General features: G+C 43.0%; 1 protein-coding gene across 4 annotated transcripts in view; it reads left to right on the top strand.

Moving 5' to 3' along the window:
* GPNMB (glycoprotein nmb) overlaps positions 1 to 14,132 on the top strand; it is a 36,719-nt gene extending 22,587 nt beyond the window's left edge. For all 4 annotated transcript variants that reach the window (XM_084858569.1, XM_084858568.1, XM_084858571.1 and 1 more), the window contains exons 8-11: positions 1,341 to 1,443; positions 2,845 to 3,050; positions 6,495 to 6,588; positions 9,027 to 14,132. In XM_084858569.1, coding sequence (XP_084714695.1) covers positions 1,341 to 1,443; positions 2,845 to 3,050; positions 6,495 to 6,588; positions 9,027 to 9,180 — 557 coding nt within the window. In that variant the 3' untranslated portion in view covers positions 9,181 to 14,132. The remainder of the gene's footprint in view (positions 1 to 1,340; positions 1,444 to 2,844; positions 3,051 to 6,494; positions 6,589 to 9,026) is intronic.
* Positions 14,133 to 14,548: the final 416 nt, after the last annotated feature.

Raw genomic sequence — 14,548 nt, 5'->3', positions numbered from 1 at the left:
ATGTTGTAACATTGTACAGGCAGCGCAAATGCTACAACTGCACCTAAGCGCTCCTTTGTTGGAGAAGTGAGGTCAGACTAGGACGTCCTTCTGAAAATGAGATTGGCACCCCATTGACTTCAACAGAACGTTGTGTCGCCCCTGCAGTGGGCATTGAACTCTTAGGTTAGAAGTGCCAAGATAGTGACAAATCAGACTCAAAGCTTTACTTACAAGGAGTACTTTATTGGGTAATTACAGCACACAGGTGTACCCAGTGGTTGGATCAGACAGCTTCTCCGAACCCCGAGCCATTGGGTACAATGGGTCTTATACAATACCTGTTAGCCATGAGGCAGCTAGCATGCACTAGCAAGCACTCCTAGCATTCATTCCCAGCATAAACTAATAGCGCTTGGTTCTCAAGCACAGCCGCCTGTAGCTTTAAGGTAAACAAACTCTGCTTCTCAGGCACATCAGTGATAAGACATTCTCCTCATTAGCAAGGAATGCACTGAGAAGGCTGTTATTGGCCTTTTGACTCATCTGCACATGCTCAGAGGCTTACTAGCATGGGATTGCATCAATAATGAACTTAAGCAAGCATTATGGATCTCCAGGCCCCTCTAACACTACAGATGACTTGGCTACGCTCCTGGGGCCAATACAAATGTACATCTAATTTAAAAGCACTTAAGCTGCTATTCTAAACATATTGACATATACATTCTATAGAATATAGATCAACCAGTGAATTAGAAGTGGGGTCATAAGCATCTAAAGTCTTAAGTGGCTTAAGGCACAATCTTATGCATGTTTAGACAGAAAAAAAGTCCTACAACTTCCAGCATGGGAGTTGCGGGACTTTTTTTCTGTCTAAACATGCATAAGATTGAACCCTTAAACATCTTAAGCCCAAGAATTGCACTCAGTTATTAAATTACAATAGAAGGCAAGCATTTATTTATTTATTTATTTAATAACAATTGTATGCTGCCCCATAACCTAAAGTTCTCTTGATGGCTTACAATAAATAAACAATTTAGATACAAAATAAAACATCAAACCATAAAATCAAAAGCAATATAAAATACAAGAACAAAAGTCTAATAGATTTAATAGGAGTTTAATAAGCCAAGATTTAATAAGATATAGCGCATTTGCATACACTTCTGGGAGAAGCATCGGGATGCATAGCCATCATGACAAACCACAAGTGAATTCTCTTGCAAGCAGTTTGCAGATCAAGTTAAGGTCATTCTGAACAATGCACTCACTGTGATTCCAAGTGAGGTATTTTTGGCTGTCAACATTCTTGTTTCCAAAATTCTGATGTTTTGTCAATTGGTTTCTTTTGATAGAGGGGATCCTTGGGGTGAATATTATCCAAATGACAAGTGTCCAGGTGGCAGCTAGTCAAGCTGAGAACTCTGTGGTTGCTTTTACAGTAACCTGTCAAGGGAGGTAAGTTTTACCATCAATTTTGACCATTTTGCTTCTCGTAAAACTTACAAATCCTGGAGTGCTATAGATGCTTAAGTTGATCAGTAACTGCACAATTCATCTCAGCTGACTTAAGGGGGCCCACATAGAAGACCAAAGAACACCAGTGTAATGGAATATCACTAGTATGATTAATCTATGTAAACACTTCGATCTTTTCTGATGGCATACTAACATCAGGCAAGAGGAATGAACTATACCACTGGTGTAGCTCAGCCTGCTCCAACCTGGTGCCCCTCAGATGTTTTAGATTACGACCCCCAGCATTCCTGACCATTGGCCATGCTAGCTGGGAATGATGGGAGTTGTCCTCCAGATGTGCTGGACTACACCAGGTTGGTGAAGGCTGGTGTAGCTGAATCATGTGTGCAGTAAATTTCACAAGCATATTTCCAGTTCCTTTCCCATCCATTTATGAATTCTCAAGGGAAAGCCAGCAACAATGTGCAATGAGGCAGTTCTAAAGGGCCTATTTGAATTGGCTCGACATTCCATCCCATCAACAATGCACACATCTGCATGTGTTGAAGCACTTTCTGAAATGGATCTTGGTTCAGTTTTTACCGAGTGAAACTAGTAATCAGGAAGGGCATATGATCCATGAAAGCAGAGGGCATATATGAAACCCAGCCCTCTTCACCATTCTGGGCACGTTCCATTCAAAAATATGGAACCTACGCAAAGCTCATTCCTAAGGATATTCTGTGTCATGATGGCTACTCAGCCAATGCCTGGTGTGCATATCCACTCTGCATGTACTGCTCCATTGCTCCTTCAGCATTTCCCCCACCATCTTACTACTTCTTCAGCACCCTGTCTCCTCCACCTCTCTTTCATTTGGCTCCCTGCTTTCTTTTCTAGACCCTCCTTCCTCCCGTCTGCACGTCCTTCTCTTTTGAACATTTCAAAATGCCTTAGCTGGGTTTCAGTGAAACAAAAATTAATTTTGGAGCAGGAGGTCTGATCCTGCCACACCTTGCACCAGTTTCACTCTGGCTGAATTTCACTGTTTTTGGTGTAATTGTTATCTGGTGAAAAGTGTACCGAGATTTCTAAAGAGAGAGGCCCACTTTTAGATGGCTTTTCTTTTCTGCCAGGCCTTTGGTAAATAATGGTGTCTTCACCCTTCTACTGCCAGGTTTGCTGCTCGTTTTGCCAGCCTTTTGGTTGCTCATCTTTGCATGTTGCTGTGTGTTGCTTTTAAAGATAGCATTAATATTTTAAAATGATTTAAAATGGTCATAAATCATTTTGTGTTATAGCAAAGCAGTATAGAAATGTTACAAATAAATGAATTTGCTTGTACAAAATGTGAACTGATTACAAATCCATGCTCCTTCTTTCTCTCCTCTCACGCCCTAGTCTCCCTACAGATGCCTGCACAATAGTTGCTGACCCCACCTGCCAGGTCTTACAGAGTGAGGCATGTGACCCTGTCGACATTGCCGATGAGTGCCGGTTGACCATAAGAAGAACCTTCAATGAATCTGGAACGTATTGTGTAAACATCACACTGGGTGATGCAACAAGCCTGGCTCTCACAAGTACTCTGATCTCTGTCAATGGAGGTGAGTCCTGATTGAACAATGGCAATCATTTGCAATCAGCGTTTGGAGTTATTGTTTCACAAGGAAATGCTAGATGTGCAAGTCTAGCAGCCCCTGTGTGCTAGATAAATCCCTCTCCCAAGAGTTCTAAAAACATTACTGTGAGCAAGCTTGATGAAGAGCGAGAAATGTGCAGCAGTACACCATTCATGACAGAGGGACCATGTGCATCAGGAAGCCAGGACTTTTCATTTGGGGCACCATGACTTTGACAACACAATATTCTGCAGTTGTAGGGGTTGTTTGCATGTTTTGCTTGTGGTCAGCAAGTAGTGGTCTTTTGACTAAATCTGGCCCCTCTTATTGCTAACCCCAGAGGCAAAAGATTAGCAGCTTCTGTGACAATAGACTTAGCAACAGAGCATTCTGGGGATGGAGCATGGAGCTTTGGCCCACAGTTACCCGTTCCTTTGTCAACGTGGCTCTTTGTAAGCAGTTGCTTATCAGGGACATATGTCATGTGAAAATCTGGCCTTTATGTGAATTCACAGAATTTCAACAGAAATCATTTTGGCCTGGCATCCCAAATGGCAGTGGCCAGCTTAGCATTTGGAAGCCTTTCTCTCTCTCTATGTAGGTATGAGTCATTTTCACAGGTTCCCAGCCCAGCAACTGTGACCTTTCTGATATCACCACCAGAATAATTCTTTATTAATCAAGTACTGTGAGAATGTGAGAGACAGTCCATGGATGTATTAACTTAATATGAGCTCAAGCATGGCATTTTTCATTTGGGTTGGTTCTGGTTGACTTCATTCCAGACATCAAAAACTAACTAGTAAAACTAGTAAAGGTTAGGGGTGGGAACCAGATGTAGTTGTATATAGAGCAAACCTATTAGCATCAACGGGACTTAATCATAGCTAACTTAAGTCCCATTGCTTTTGATGGGTTTACTTTAAGTATGACTAAGAGCATTTCTACACGAGACTTCTGTTGCATGCTTGTGATTGTTCACTCACAGAAGTTTGCAGGCCTTTTACACGATATCATCATCCTCCAGGGCATCTCCTGTGCTTTCTAAACTTTATCCCAGTTTTAAAAAGATCAGGGATAATGCAGTAATACATGCCAGTCTGCTTTAATGGCTGTGTGAAATTGTGCAGTTCCGCTATATCACAGTGCCATCTAGTGGCTGTATAATGAAACATGTAGAACTTGCAGACAAAGGACGTCCTGGGAAAAAAAGCCCATATCAGCCCTTGTAAGGAGCCAAGCTTAATCCTGCAAAGAATCTGGAAGCAGAAGCCCAGGTAAATTGCAGGATAAAAAGCCTGGTGTGGAGAAGCCCTAAATCTAGATCCAACACTAGAAGACTAACAAAGTCCAAGTAGGATGGCTCACTATTATGCTAGCAACAATGCACAACCAACGTCTGTTTTGTATGTAGGAAGTTTTTTAAAAAATATATATAAACAGAAAATTAGAAGTTTACATTTCCAGATGTGATTGGGAAGGGCTGAGAAGTTTGTTGTAAGCAGATATTTGTGCCTTCTTTACTTTAGTCAAATATAGTGCCTCCAGCAAGATGTTAGATCCAAACCTTAAACCTTCCTGGTGGCTGGATAAGCTACTAATTTAAGTGCTGCGAATGACAGGAACTGAATATTGGGATGCGTTTCTGTTATGGGTATCAAGCTAACTAGAAATTAGTTTAGAATGAACAAACTGCCCCAGAGTAGTTCTACTGTACTACAGTAGTTCCTGGGTGGTTGTTCCAAGTACGTTGTGCAATAAGTCATGGTGGCTGTTCTCTAAAACAGAGAGACGAACACATGCCCATGCTTAGGGGTCTAACAGAGCAGAGGTGGTGCCAGCTCCAGGTTTTTGAGAGCCCTCGGGCAAGATACCGTCAGTGGGCCCCCTCCCTCAGGCCTTCTTCTCACTGCAGTTCTCACCAGCTGCTATTGCTCCTCATCCTGTTTCTCATCGTCGCTGCCACTTGCTTGCCTGGCAGGCAGAGCGCCGGCGAGCAAGACGGCAGCGGCATCTCCTGCTCCTCCTTCTCACCATCACCATTGTCTGGGCCAGAGCGAGAGGCAGGTGAAGAAGCAGGCTGCAGTGGCGATGAGGACAAGCAACTCCAGCAGCAACGCTGGTCAGCGAGCCCCCGCTGGGGGTCAATCTTCCGCAGGTGCCCGACTATGCCTACCCTTGATGCCGGCCCTGAATAGAGAGCATAACATCGAACGCCTCTTAACCAAACAAGAACAGGGATACCAGTGCTGCACATCCCTGCTGTGAAAATGCCGCCTGCCTTTGGGATGCTGCATGGGGCAAGAGGCTTTTACATACATGGCCCATCGTGTGAGGTTCAAGTGCTGCTGTGTGGAAGAGCTTTTTGGGTGTCCTCCAGCTGCACCAAGAATAGAAAGGCATGATATAAATGAAGTAAAATGAATCATACGACCCTAAGGTCAGTGCTGAATGGGGGTGAACTGCTGTTGTTTTTCCTGGAGCTCTACACCTGTCCATTCCTGCCTAATTTCACAATTCTCCTAAATATGTCCAAAATAAGTGCTCGCCCATAAATCGGCTTCATGCTCTGTTGGGCACACAGTGCGGTATTCAATGCTGGCAGTCCGCCAGTGCTCATCGGGTTGCGCTAGTGGTTCCAGAACAGGACCAATAAGTGGAGCTCCCTTCTGCGAGCTCTGCCAACTTGTTCCATTGCCGAAATGCTCATTTGGGCTAGTTTCCAATTGCTGTTGCAAGTGCTGGCTTCCCATTGCGCTAGCGGTCATTCTCAGTAGTGCAGTGGCACCACTGGATGCTGTGCAGAGCAGTAATTTCAGGGATTATCCTTCAAAAGACAGGCCCCATTTCTCCAGATGATCCCATGCCAATGAAGGCTTTATTCACACAGAGCTTTTATCCTGCGATTGCGATGGCTCCTTCACGGACGTTTGCGGGCTCTTTACATGACGCCATGACCCTCCAGGGCATCTCCTGCACTAAATGCCCTTTGTTCCAATTTTAAATAGATTGCAGGTAATGCGCTATGAAATTACCATGCTGTGTTCCGCTTGAGTTCCTTCCGTGAAAAGAGGAAAAGCGGCAGGAAGAGGAGCAAGATCAATGAAAGATAATGGAAGACTCAAATACGGGGAGAAGGGGGGAGGGGAAAAGGAAACCGGTGAAAAAGGGAGTCACTGTGATCCTGCATTTAAAACAGAAGCAGGAAGCTCTGTTTTAAATGCAGGATTTTAGGCTGGTGTAGAGATGCCCAAAGTGTGTCATCTGTGCCCACAGCTATTCCTATCAGCTCTATTGAACTACAAGGACCCAGTGTAAGTGGAAGCATCATTTTCTATCACCTGTGCACTGTAAGAGTACATCTGATTGCTGAGATAAGCAGTGTGGACATGGCCTAATAATGCTGCTCTCTTTAACTTGTTATTGAAGCTCCAGGGTCATTTTCAAGAACAGCAGAAGGTGTTCTGGTCGCCTCTGGTTTCTTGGTGGTCTTTGCTGTTGCCTTGACTTTCTTCCTTTACAAGTAAGTTGCTGGCTGTGGCCATTAAAAATAGTGCCAGACAGGTGATTTTATGATTTGCAGAACTCTCACAATTTAAATACTTGCAATACAAATGCAGGTGATTTGATCACACTGGGGTGATCGCTTATGCATTGCCAAAAAAGAGGACACAGATTTACATAAAAATTTCATAAGCTAATTTATATGTGTAGAATCCCATTTGGAAACAAACACTTCTAATATAATTTAAATAGAAATGCAGTACATCTCGCCATAGTGGGGAAGATTGTGACTGGGTGACCTGTTTGCTCTCTAGGTGCAAAAGGTTGATGGGCAACTTCAAGTTGTTTCTTTACCTTTAAACCAGCCTTGGACTTGGACAGCCCTTCAAAGAGAGGACTGTCCTCTGTAAAGTAGGACACTTGGGCCTCCCAGTTGGCAGTACAGATTCTTAATTATTTTGGAAAGATTTCTGCAAGGAGAACGATTTTACTTTACTTTTATTTATTTATTTATTTATTTATTTATATATTATACCATGTGTTGAAGTCAGGGTTGGCTCCTAAAACAGTTTAAAGTTAAAACGCACAAAGGGTACCATATGTTAGGTATACCTGGAATGTACATGGCAATCTCTTTCAGTCTTGGCAGTTGATATCCCAGTCTGGGTTCCCAGTCTTCAAAGCTGCAGATGGACTCAGAGGCTGGTTGATGACAAAGTCACCAAGCCACAGAAGCAAACATTCTGATTCTGGGGATTATTTGAGGGTTTAAACATGGCTGTTATTTGTCAGATACATGCACAGCATTTTTTTTTTTCATATACTAGCAAGGACCATTCATCCATTGGTCCACTGATCCAAGGAACTGTTTGTTCCACTGGGCAAACAGTCTTGCAAATACAATATGATTATTGTACCTGGGCCTGGTAATGTTCTCTCTCTCTCTGCCTGCCTGTCTATTAATTACATTTCTATACCGTCCAGTAATGGTTCACAACAATTAAAAAAAACAAAATACAGTATAAGACACATTATGAAACCTTAAAAGTTTAAAACTACAGTATAAAAAGTAAAAACCAAAATAAAACCTAGTAGCAATGCAGAGATTTAAAACACAATAAGAGATTTAAAACAGCAGAACTAAAAGACTAAAATGCTTGGAAAAATAAAAAAGATCTTCACCTGGTGTCAGAAGGAGCACAACGTTATGTGTCAGGCAAGTGCCTCTGGGAAGTTCAATCCACAATTGGGGTGCCACAGCAGAAAAGACCCTCTCCTTAGTAGCCACCCACATCACTTCCTTTGGCAAGGACTCCTGGAGAAGGACTGCTGAAGATGATCTTAGGGTCTGGGCAGGTACATATAGAAGGAGGTGATCCTTCAGGTAATCTGGCCCCAAGCCTTTTAGGGCTTTGAATATTAATGTTAACTTTGAATCAGGCCTGGACATGGACTGGCAGCCAGTGCAGATGGAAAAGTCCTGGCATAATATGATCACATTTGCTAGTCCTCATTAACAATCTTGCTGCCCTGTTTTGGACCAGCTGAAGTTTCTGGACCACCTTCAAGGGCAGCACCAGACGAAAGGTTTAAGATTAAAGCAGAGCTGCTGGGTGGATGGGTGGGGGAGGTAAGAAGGCTGGGGGAGATTCTTCAATGCCAAAGTGCTTGCTAAGTAATGGAGCTAATTTAGAATCCGGGTATAAAACAAATAACAGCAGGTTGTCCTAGCATACTGTGAATCCTGATAGAGCCCCATTTTTATTGCATCTTTATCCCACCGTTCCTCCAAGGAGCTTAAGGTGGCATACATGCTTCTCCTTTGCCCATTCTCCCTTCGCAACAACCCTGTGAGGCAGGCTGGCCTGAGAGATGGTCACTGGCCCAGGGTCATCCAATGAGTGTCATGGGTGAGTGGGGATTTGAACCAGGGCTTCCCTGGTCTTAGTGTAACACTCTAACCCTCCAGATATGTTGGACTACAACTTCTATCATCCTACAACTCCAACACATCTTGTAGTCCAACACAGCTGGAGGGCACCAGGTTGGGAAACATTGCTCTAACCAAAGCAACCCACTGGCTCTCCTTTTTCAAAAGGAATGAAGAACAACGGCAGAGGCTAACCTCAGTTTTCTCCCTTCATGGTTTAGCCCCTGAAAACTATTTGCAGAGTAGTCTGTTGTATTGGTGAGACACATATAATAAGCCTTTCTAAGCATAGAATAGGTGAGTGAGTGAGTGAGTGTGTGTGTGTGTGTGTAATATAATCAGTTTTTAGCTGGAGCTGTATTTTTTTCTTTGCCTGGAATTCTTCAAAATACTGACCTTTGGGGCACTAACATATAACAGCATAATGTGGCACAGGAATGGGTTTGTTTGTTCTCACCTCAGTTATGCTACAATGCATAACTCTCAGGAAGATGCTTCAGTAAATTAATTCTGAAAATTCCTTCCAGGAGATATAAAGAATACAAGCCTATTGAAAGGAAAGCAGGACAAGAGGCAACCAGCGAAGGACTGAGTGTTTATTTCAACAATGTCAAGGCTGTTCTCTTCCCAGCAAACAATGAGAGAGATCCTCTGCTGAAAAGCAAGCTGGGACTAATTTAACCCTTCAGTATAACCTCTTACATTTGCATACATTTGGGGCTTTACATTGAACAATGGAACAATACATTAAGGGTGAAAATGGGGGGTTAGATGGTAAGCTTGCAGCACATGCAGGTAAATGGCTGCTGCTGAGTTCATTTGGTATAAAATGGCATCTTGTGGAGAAATTGTACATTTTACTCGCTTATGTTCATGGATATGCTACAGTATATTAGCTAATAATAAACCATTTAAACTGGGTCTTATATGCATTTCCTCAATGAGTTACTCCTGCGTATCAGCTATCAGCGATCAGTATCAGTATCTGGTGGTGGAGATTTTTTGTCGAAGGTATTTAGGCTTCCGCTGAAATTCAGTGGAGTTAGGTTTCACTGAACTTGGAGGGAATTACTTCTGTGTAAAAACATGCTGAGGATTGTGCTGTTAAATTGGAAGTTCCCTAGTTCAAGGATGCTTTGTGCATACCACTCAGTTTCAGTGTGGCTAGTTGGAAAAATAGGATAGGCATCTATAAAAATGTCCAGCATTCAGACCATTTGGATATCACTTATTCCAATGGTTTCAAATGGATAGACATAAACGATTTACCCTCAGCTAGTTGAAAAACTAGCAGTTCAACTTTGCTGTTTGCTCTGCTTCCTCTGCTTCACTACACATGAAATATAAGAAGAGAATCTCTTCTCTATGCCAAACAGAGCAGTAAGCGATGTGCAGCAAAATATCTGTGGCTTCACTTCCTAGGGATGTGTTTATATGGGTCTGTTTGGGGGGATCAGATGTGCTCAAACAGCACATCAATACCTGTAGTCCAGAGCTGGGCTGACTTCAGGCTTCCAGGATCTGTTTTTTACTTCAACCCTGAGATTCACAACCAGAGCCTGATGCAAAAGATGAAAGTTTTAGAATTAAAGAATTCTGAGCCCAGGACTTTGTTTTGAGTACCAGAACTGAACAGAGCTCACTGCCCTTCCACACAAAATCCATTCCTGGTTATCCCAAGCTTTATTTCAGCAGTATAATTTAGTGGTGGAGTATTATTTGTTGCTGCTGTTGTTAAAATTTGGGAGTAAAAAATCCTTGCCAATCTACCACAAATCACTCAGAGATCTACCAGTATATCTAGATCTACTTTTACCCCAGTGTAGTCTACATGCCCATGGGCCTTCAGACTCCACAAATCCCCCACCCTTCTGCTCAGAAGCATACAAAGTGTGATTTTGGAATGGAGTTATCCTGTACTACTTTGTTTTGTTTCCTGGAGAATCTTTCCTTCCTGAGCATTCCTGGTTTCATGATGAAGTTCTGAACTGGAAGTGTGAAGCTTTACATTTTACCTTTGGGCCCAAATCCCTCCCTTTCTACCAGGGGCATCATTAAAGAAGGGCCTACCTGGGCACGGGCCCCAGATCTGGTTGAGCTGTGCCCCAGATCTTTTGAGCTGTCCTAATTGCCATTTTTTTTAACGTTTCCCCATTGACTTGCATTGGAAAACAAACAGACATAACTTTTTTAGTTTGTATGATAAATACATGAAATTTGGAGAACTGGTAGCCCCCATGGAGCTGATTAAATCTGCCCAATTTCAGGCATTTAAGTCCAGTGGCTCTTGTACTAGTCACAGGTAAAATTTACTATTTTCAGGAAAATATGTCAAAGCAAAGAGCTATAATTTTTTTGAGCTTCCACATAAGCTCATAGAGTTTGGGGACCTGGCAGCCCCTATGGAGATGACTGAACTTGCCAAATTTCAGACAGGTCCAGTGGCTTTTGTGCTAGCCATGCATAAAGTTCATTTTCTCAAAGACTAAAACAAAAAGTGAAAACTGTCAAGCCACACAGGGGATTAGAGATCCTAATCAGAAGGTGTTTAAGGTGACCATTAGGAGGTCACTATCCCTAATCTCTGGTGTAGGTTTTTTCTGCGGTGCAAAAAACCTTTCTCCCCCCGCTTTTCTGCTTTTACATGCCCACTTTTGGGATCTTGCTTGTAATGAAATTTTGAAGGAGAAGGAAGAAAGAACTCCATGTGAAATACTGGTATTTCACACAGCATCTGTTTTCACTGCCCCAAACCAGAACCTTTGGTTTCTGCAGAAATTTAGTAGCTTCAGTTCAGCAAAGGATCCAATCAGCCTCCACCAACGTCTTTCTCCCCCTCCACTTTAATTTCTCCTAAATATTTGAAGGATTAAAATTATTCCAAAAGGAGGGCTAGGACTATGTGGTGTCATGATCAAGGAACTGCTTAGGCTTTAAAATAGGTTCTACAGTTTACAAAAAGCTGGAAAAAGCCCTCAGCCACCTCACCGCATAAAGCTAATTTAAGTATGTGCAATCCTTACAACCCCCCCTAAATGCCTCCTAAATACCTCTGAAATACTACCTCTCTGAAAGGAGCCACTTGGCTTAGAGAATTCTCTGTACCCACCGCCACCCCCCACGCATTTCTCTTCAGTGGGCAAGAGAAGTTCTGAACTGTATTTGACTTTATACAAACAGAAAGGAGGGTTGGTTTTTCTCCTCCTCCTCACTCCAGTCTTTGAGAAAAGTGGGTTCACATGGTTGCAGAGAAACAAATCTGGGGCTGTTTTGTTTGTCAGTTGCCATTATCCAGCAATAGAAGGGGCTGTAGCTCAGTGGCAGAGCACATGCTTGGCATGCAGAAGGTCCCGGGTTCAATCCACAACATCTCCAGGTACGGCTAGGAAAGAATCCTGCCTGAAACTCAGGAGAGCTGCTGCTGCCAGTCAGTGTCAACAGTACTGGGCTAGATGGACCCAGAGTCTGACTCAGTATAGGGCAGCTTCCTATGTTCCTTGGAACAGAAAGCTTGAATAAAAATAGGAGTTTGTGGTTGTTGTTTGTAAGTGGAGGGGAGATAAATACTGCTCATTTATACAATCCTATGTATGCCTACTCAGAAGCCCTATTATGTTTATTGTGGCTTACCTCAGGAAAATGTGCATAGGATTCCAGCACAAGTTACTTTTGCAGGGAGGTTTGCACCCTGGTGTTCTGCATGTTTACTCAGAAATAAGTCCTGAGTTGTGAGCATAGTACTGCAGGCTTAATACAGTGCTTACCCAATTCCGTCTTAATGAATTGCCTTCCCTTTCAGCTCAGTCCTATGCATGTTTTGTCATTTGTGTGTGTGTGTGTTTTATTTTGCATGTACTCTAGCTTTGGTGGTGAGGGAAAGGCACTTAGTACATGCTCGGAGTTTCTCCATAACTTAACACTAGTTTTGAAAACAGACTCATTGGCTGAATCCTGGTGAAGTCTTGGCACAAATGAAGTTATGGGGAGGAAGATACAATGAGAGCTTGTACATAACAAGGAAGAGGTAGAGTTGCACAAAACATCTGTTTTTATGAAGAGTTGCTGGAGGATGGTAGGATGAGGAGGGGTGGTTGCATGGAGGGGAATAGAATTGGTAGGGGGAGAATGTAAGTGCTTAGTGGTGAAAGAAAAGCATTCTGCATATGCTCAGAGGCACTCTATGTTTAAGAACATAAGAAGAGTCGTGCTGCATCAGTCCAAGGTCCATCTAGTCCAGCATTCTGTTCACACAGTGGCCAACCAGATGCCCACAGGAAACCCACAAGCAGGACATGAGTGCAATAGCACCTTCCTACCCATGTTCCCCGGCTGCTAACATCGGTGAAATGTAAATAAATTCTAGTCATTCTAAATTTGCATGCATGTATATCCTTCATAAGCTTTGCAGATTTCTTGCCTGGAGGACACCTCTAATGACCTGTGCATTTTCATACAAATTTACCCAAAAACTATTGGTGGGGGCGTGAAGGGAAAGCAAATGACCTCCTCCGCTAAATTGGTGAATTCCCCTTCCACATGAACTGCTGTACCTATCCTTCTGAAACTTTGCTGGTTTCTTACTTAGGGACACCTCTAGGCTGTCTGTAATTTTCAGAACAATGGTCCACAAGGAAATAGGGAGACAAGTATGGCTTCTTTTGGAGACCTCAAAATGTCAAGGCCACCCTTGCACAAAAACCCTTGTGGCTATCACTCTCAAATTTAGCACACATGATCTCTTCTGATGGGGCAATGAATCCTGAAATTCTTATCCAATTCTTCCAAATAATAAAAATATTATTGGCACTCCACTTCAAAGGAAAATCAAAATATAAACCCTGCACCTATTTTTTTTCTGACATTGGGCAGGTGTAATCCCCTTCTAGGGGGCTACTATGCCTGAAATTATCATCCAGTTCTGACCAAGAGAAAAAGGTTACAGTTTTTTTTTCTAATTTCCCATGGTAGTCAACAGGAAGCATAAAGACTAGTTTTTCCAAACTTTGACTCAGGTTTGGTGCTGAGCTGAAGTGGTCTGACTACAAATTGGCCCAAGCAGAAGCAGGTTTTCCAAAATGCTGAATCAGGGTCTGAGTTGAAGTGGGGTGGGAGGTCTGGGCACACTTCTTAAGTATGTATGTACGTAATCTATATACACACGCAAGCACACCATGTGCACCCCCCCCCCAGATAGATATATTAGAGGTGTGCTTAGACTCGCATATATACTATATATGTGTGCGTGTGTGTGTGTGCAAATTTGCGTTATGGGCCTGTGCCCAGGATCTTTTAAGAACCTAGCAATGCCCCTGCTTTCTACTGTGGCCTTGGTAGCAAAAAGAAGCTGAACAATTCCCAAATCCCTTCCCTCAATGACAACTTTGGAGACAAATGGCATGGGAATAGATTGCTGGGAGGAGATTTGGGAATTGCAGGAGGGAAGGACCTGAGGGGGGCAGAGTAGTGCAGCTTGTGACCCTGGGCACAATCGTCTTATGAGGGAGGGGGCACTATAGATGGCCAAGTGCTTACTTCAGTGGTGAAGCACACAAACATTTCTCCCTGTCATTCCATGCTTTACAACTGCTTCTACATTTCTCATATGTTACAAAGGGAAAAGATGGTTTGCCAACCCTGATAAAAAGAAAAAATACCCTGAGCATGTGCAGTGTTCCATGTTAAACTCACGTAAATCATCGTACCATTATAACATAATTGAGAGCCTACCATTATAACATAATGGAGATCCAGTGTGGTGCAGTGGCGGGAGTGTTGGACTGGGAGCCAGGAGATCCGGTTCTAGTCCGCACTCGGCATGGAAGCTCACTGGGTGACTTTGGGCCAGTCACAGACCCTCAGCCCAACCTACCTCACAGGGTTGTTGTTGTGAGGATAAAATGGAGAGGAGGAGGATAATGTATACCGCTTTGGGTTCCTTAAGGAGGAAAAAAGGTGGGATATAAATGTAATCAATAAAAATAACTACAGGAATACAATGGAGTTTTTATGTACTGACATGATGCTAAACACATTTACCTGAGAATAAGCA

The sequence above is a fragment of the Heloderma suspectum genome, chromosome 5 (genome assembly GCF_057233095.1).
Source record: "Heloderma suspectum isolate Gila_16-S chromosome 5, 16-S_ref, whole genome shotgun sequence".
Classification (NCBI taxonomy): domain Eukaryota; kingdom Metazoa; phylum Chordata; class Lepidosauria; order Squamata; family Helodermatidae; genus Heloderma; species Heloderma suspectum.
The sequence above is the reverse complement of the archived record's forward strand: the minus strand, read 5'-3'. Positions and strand labels throughout refer to the sequence as shown.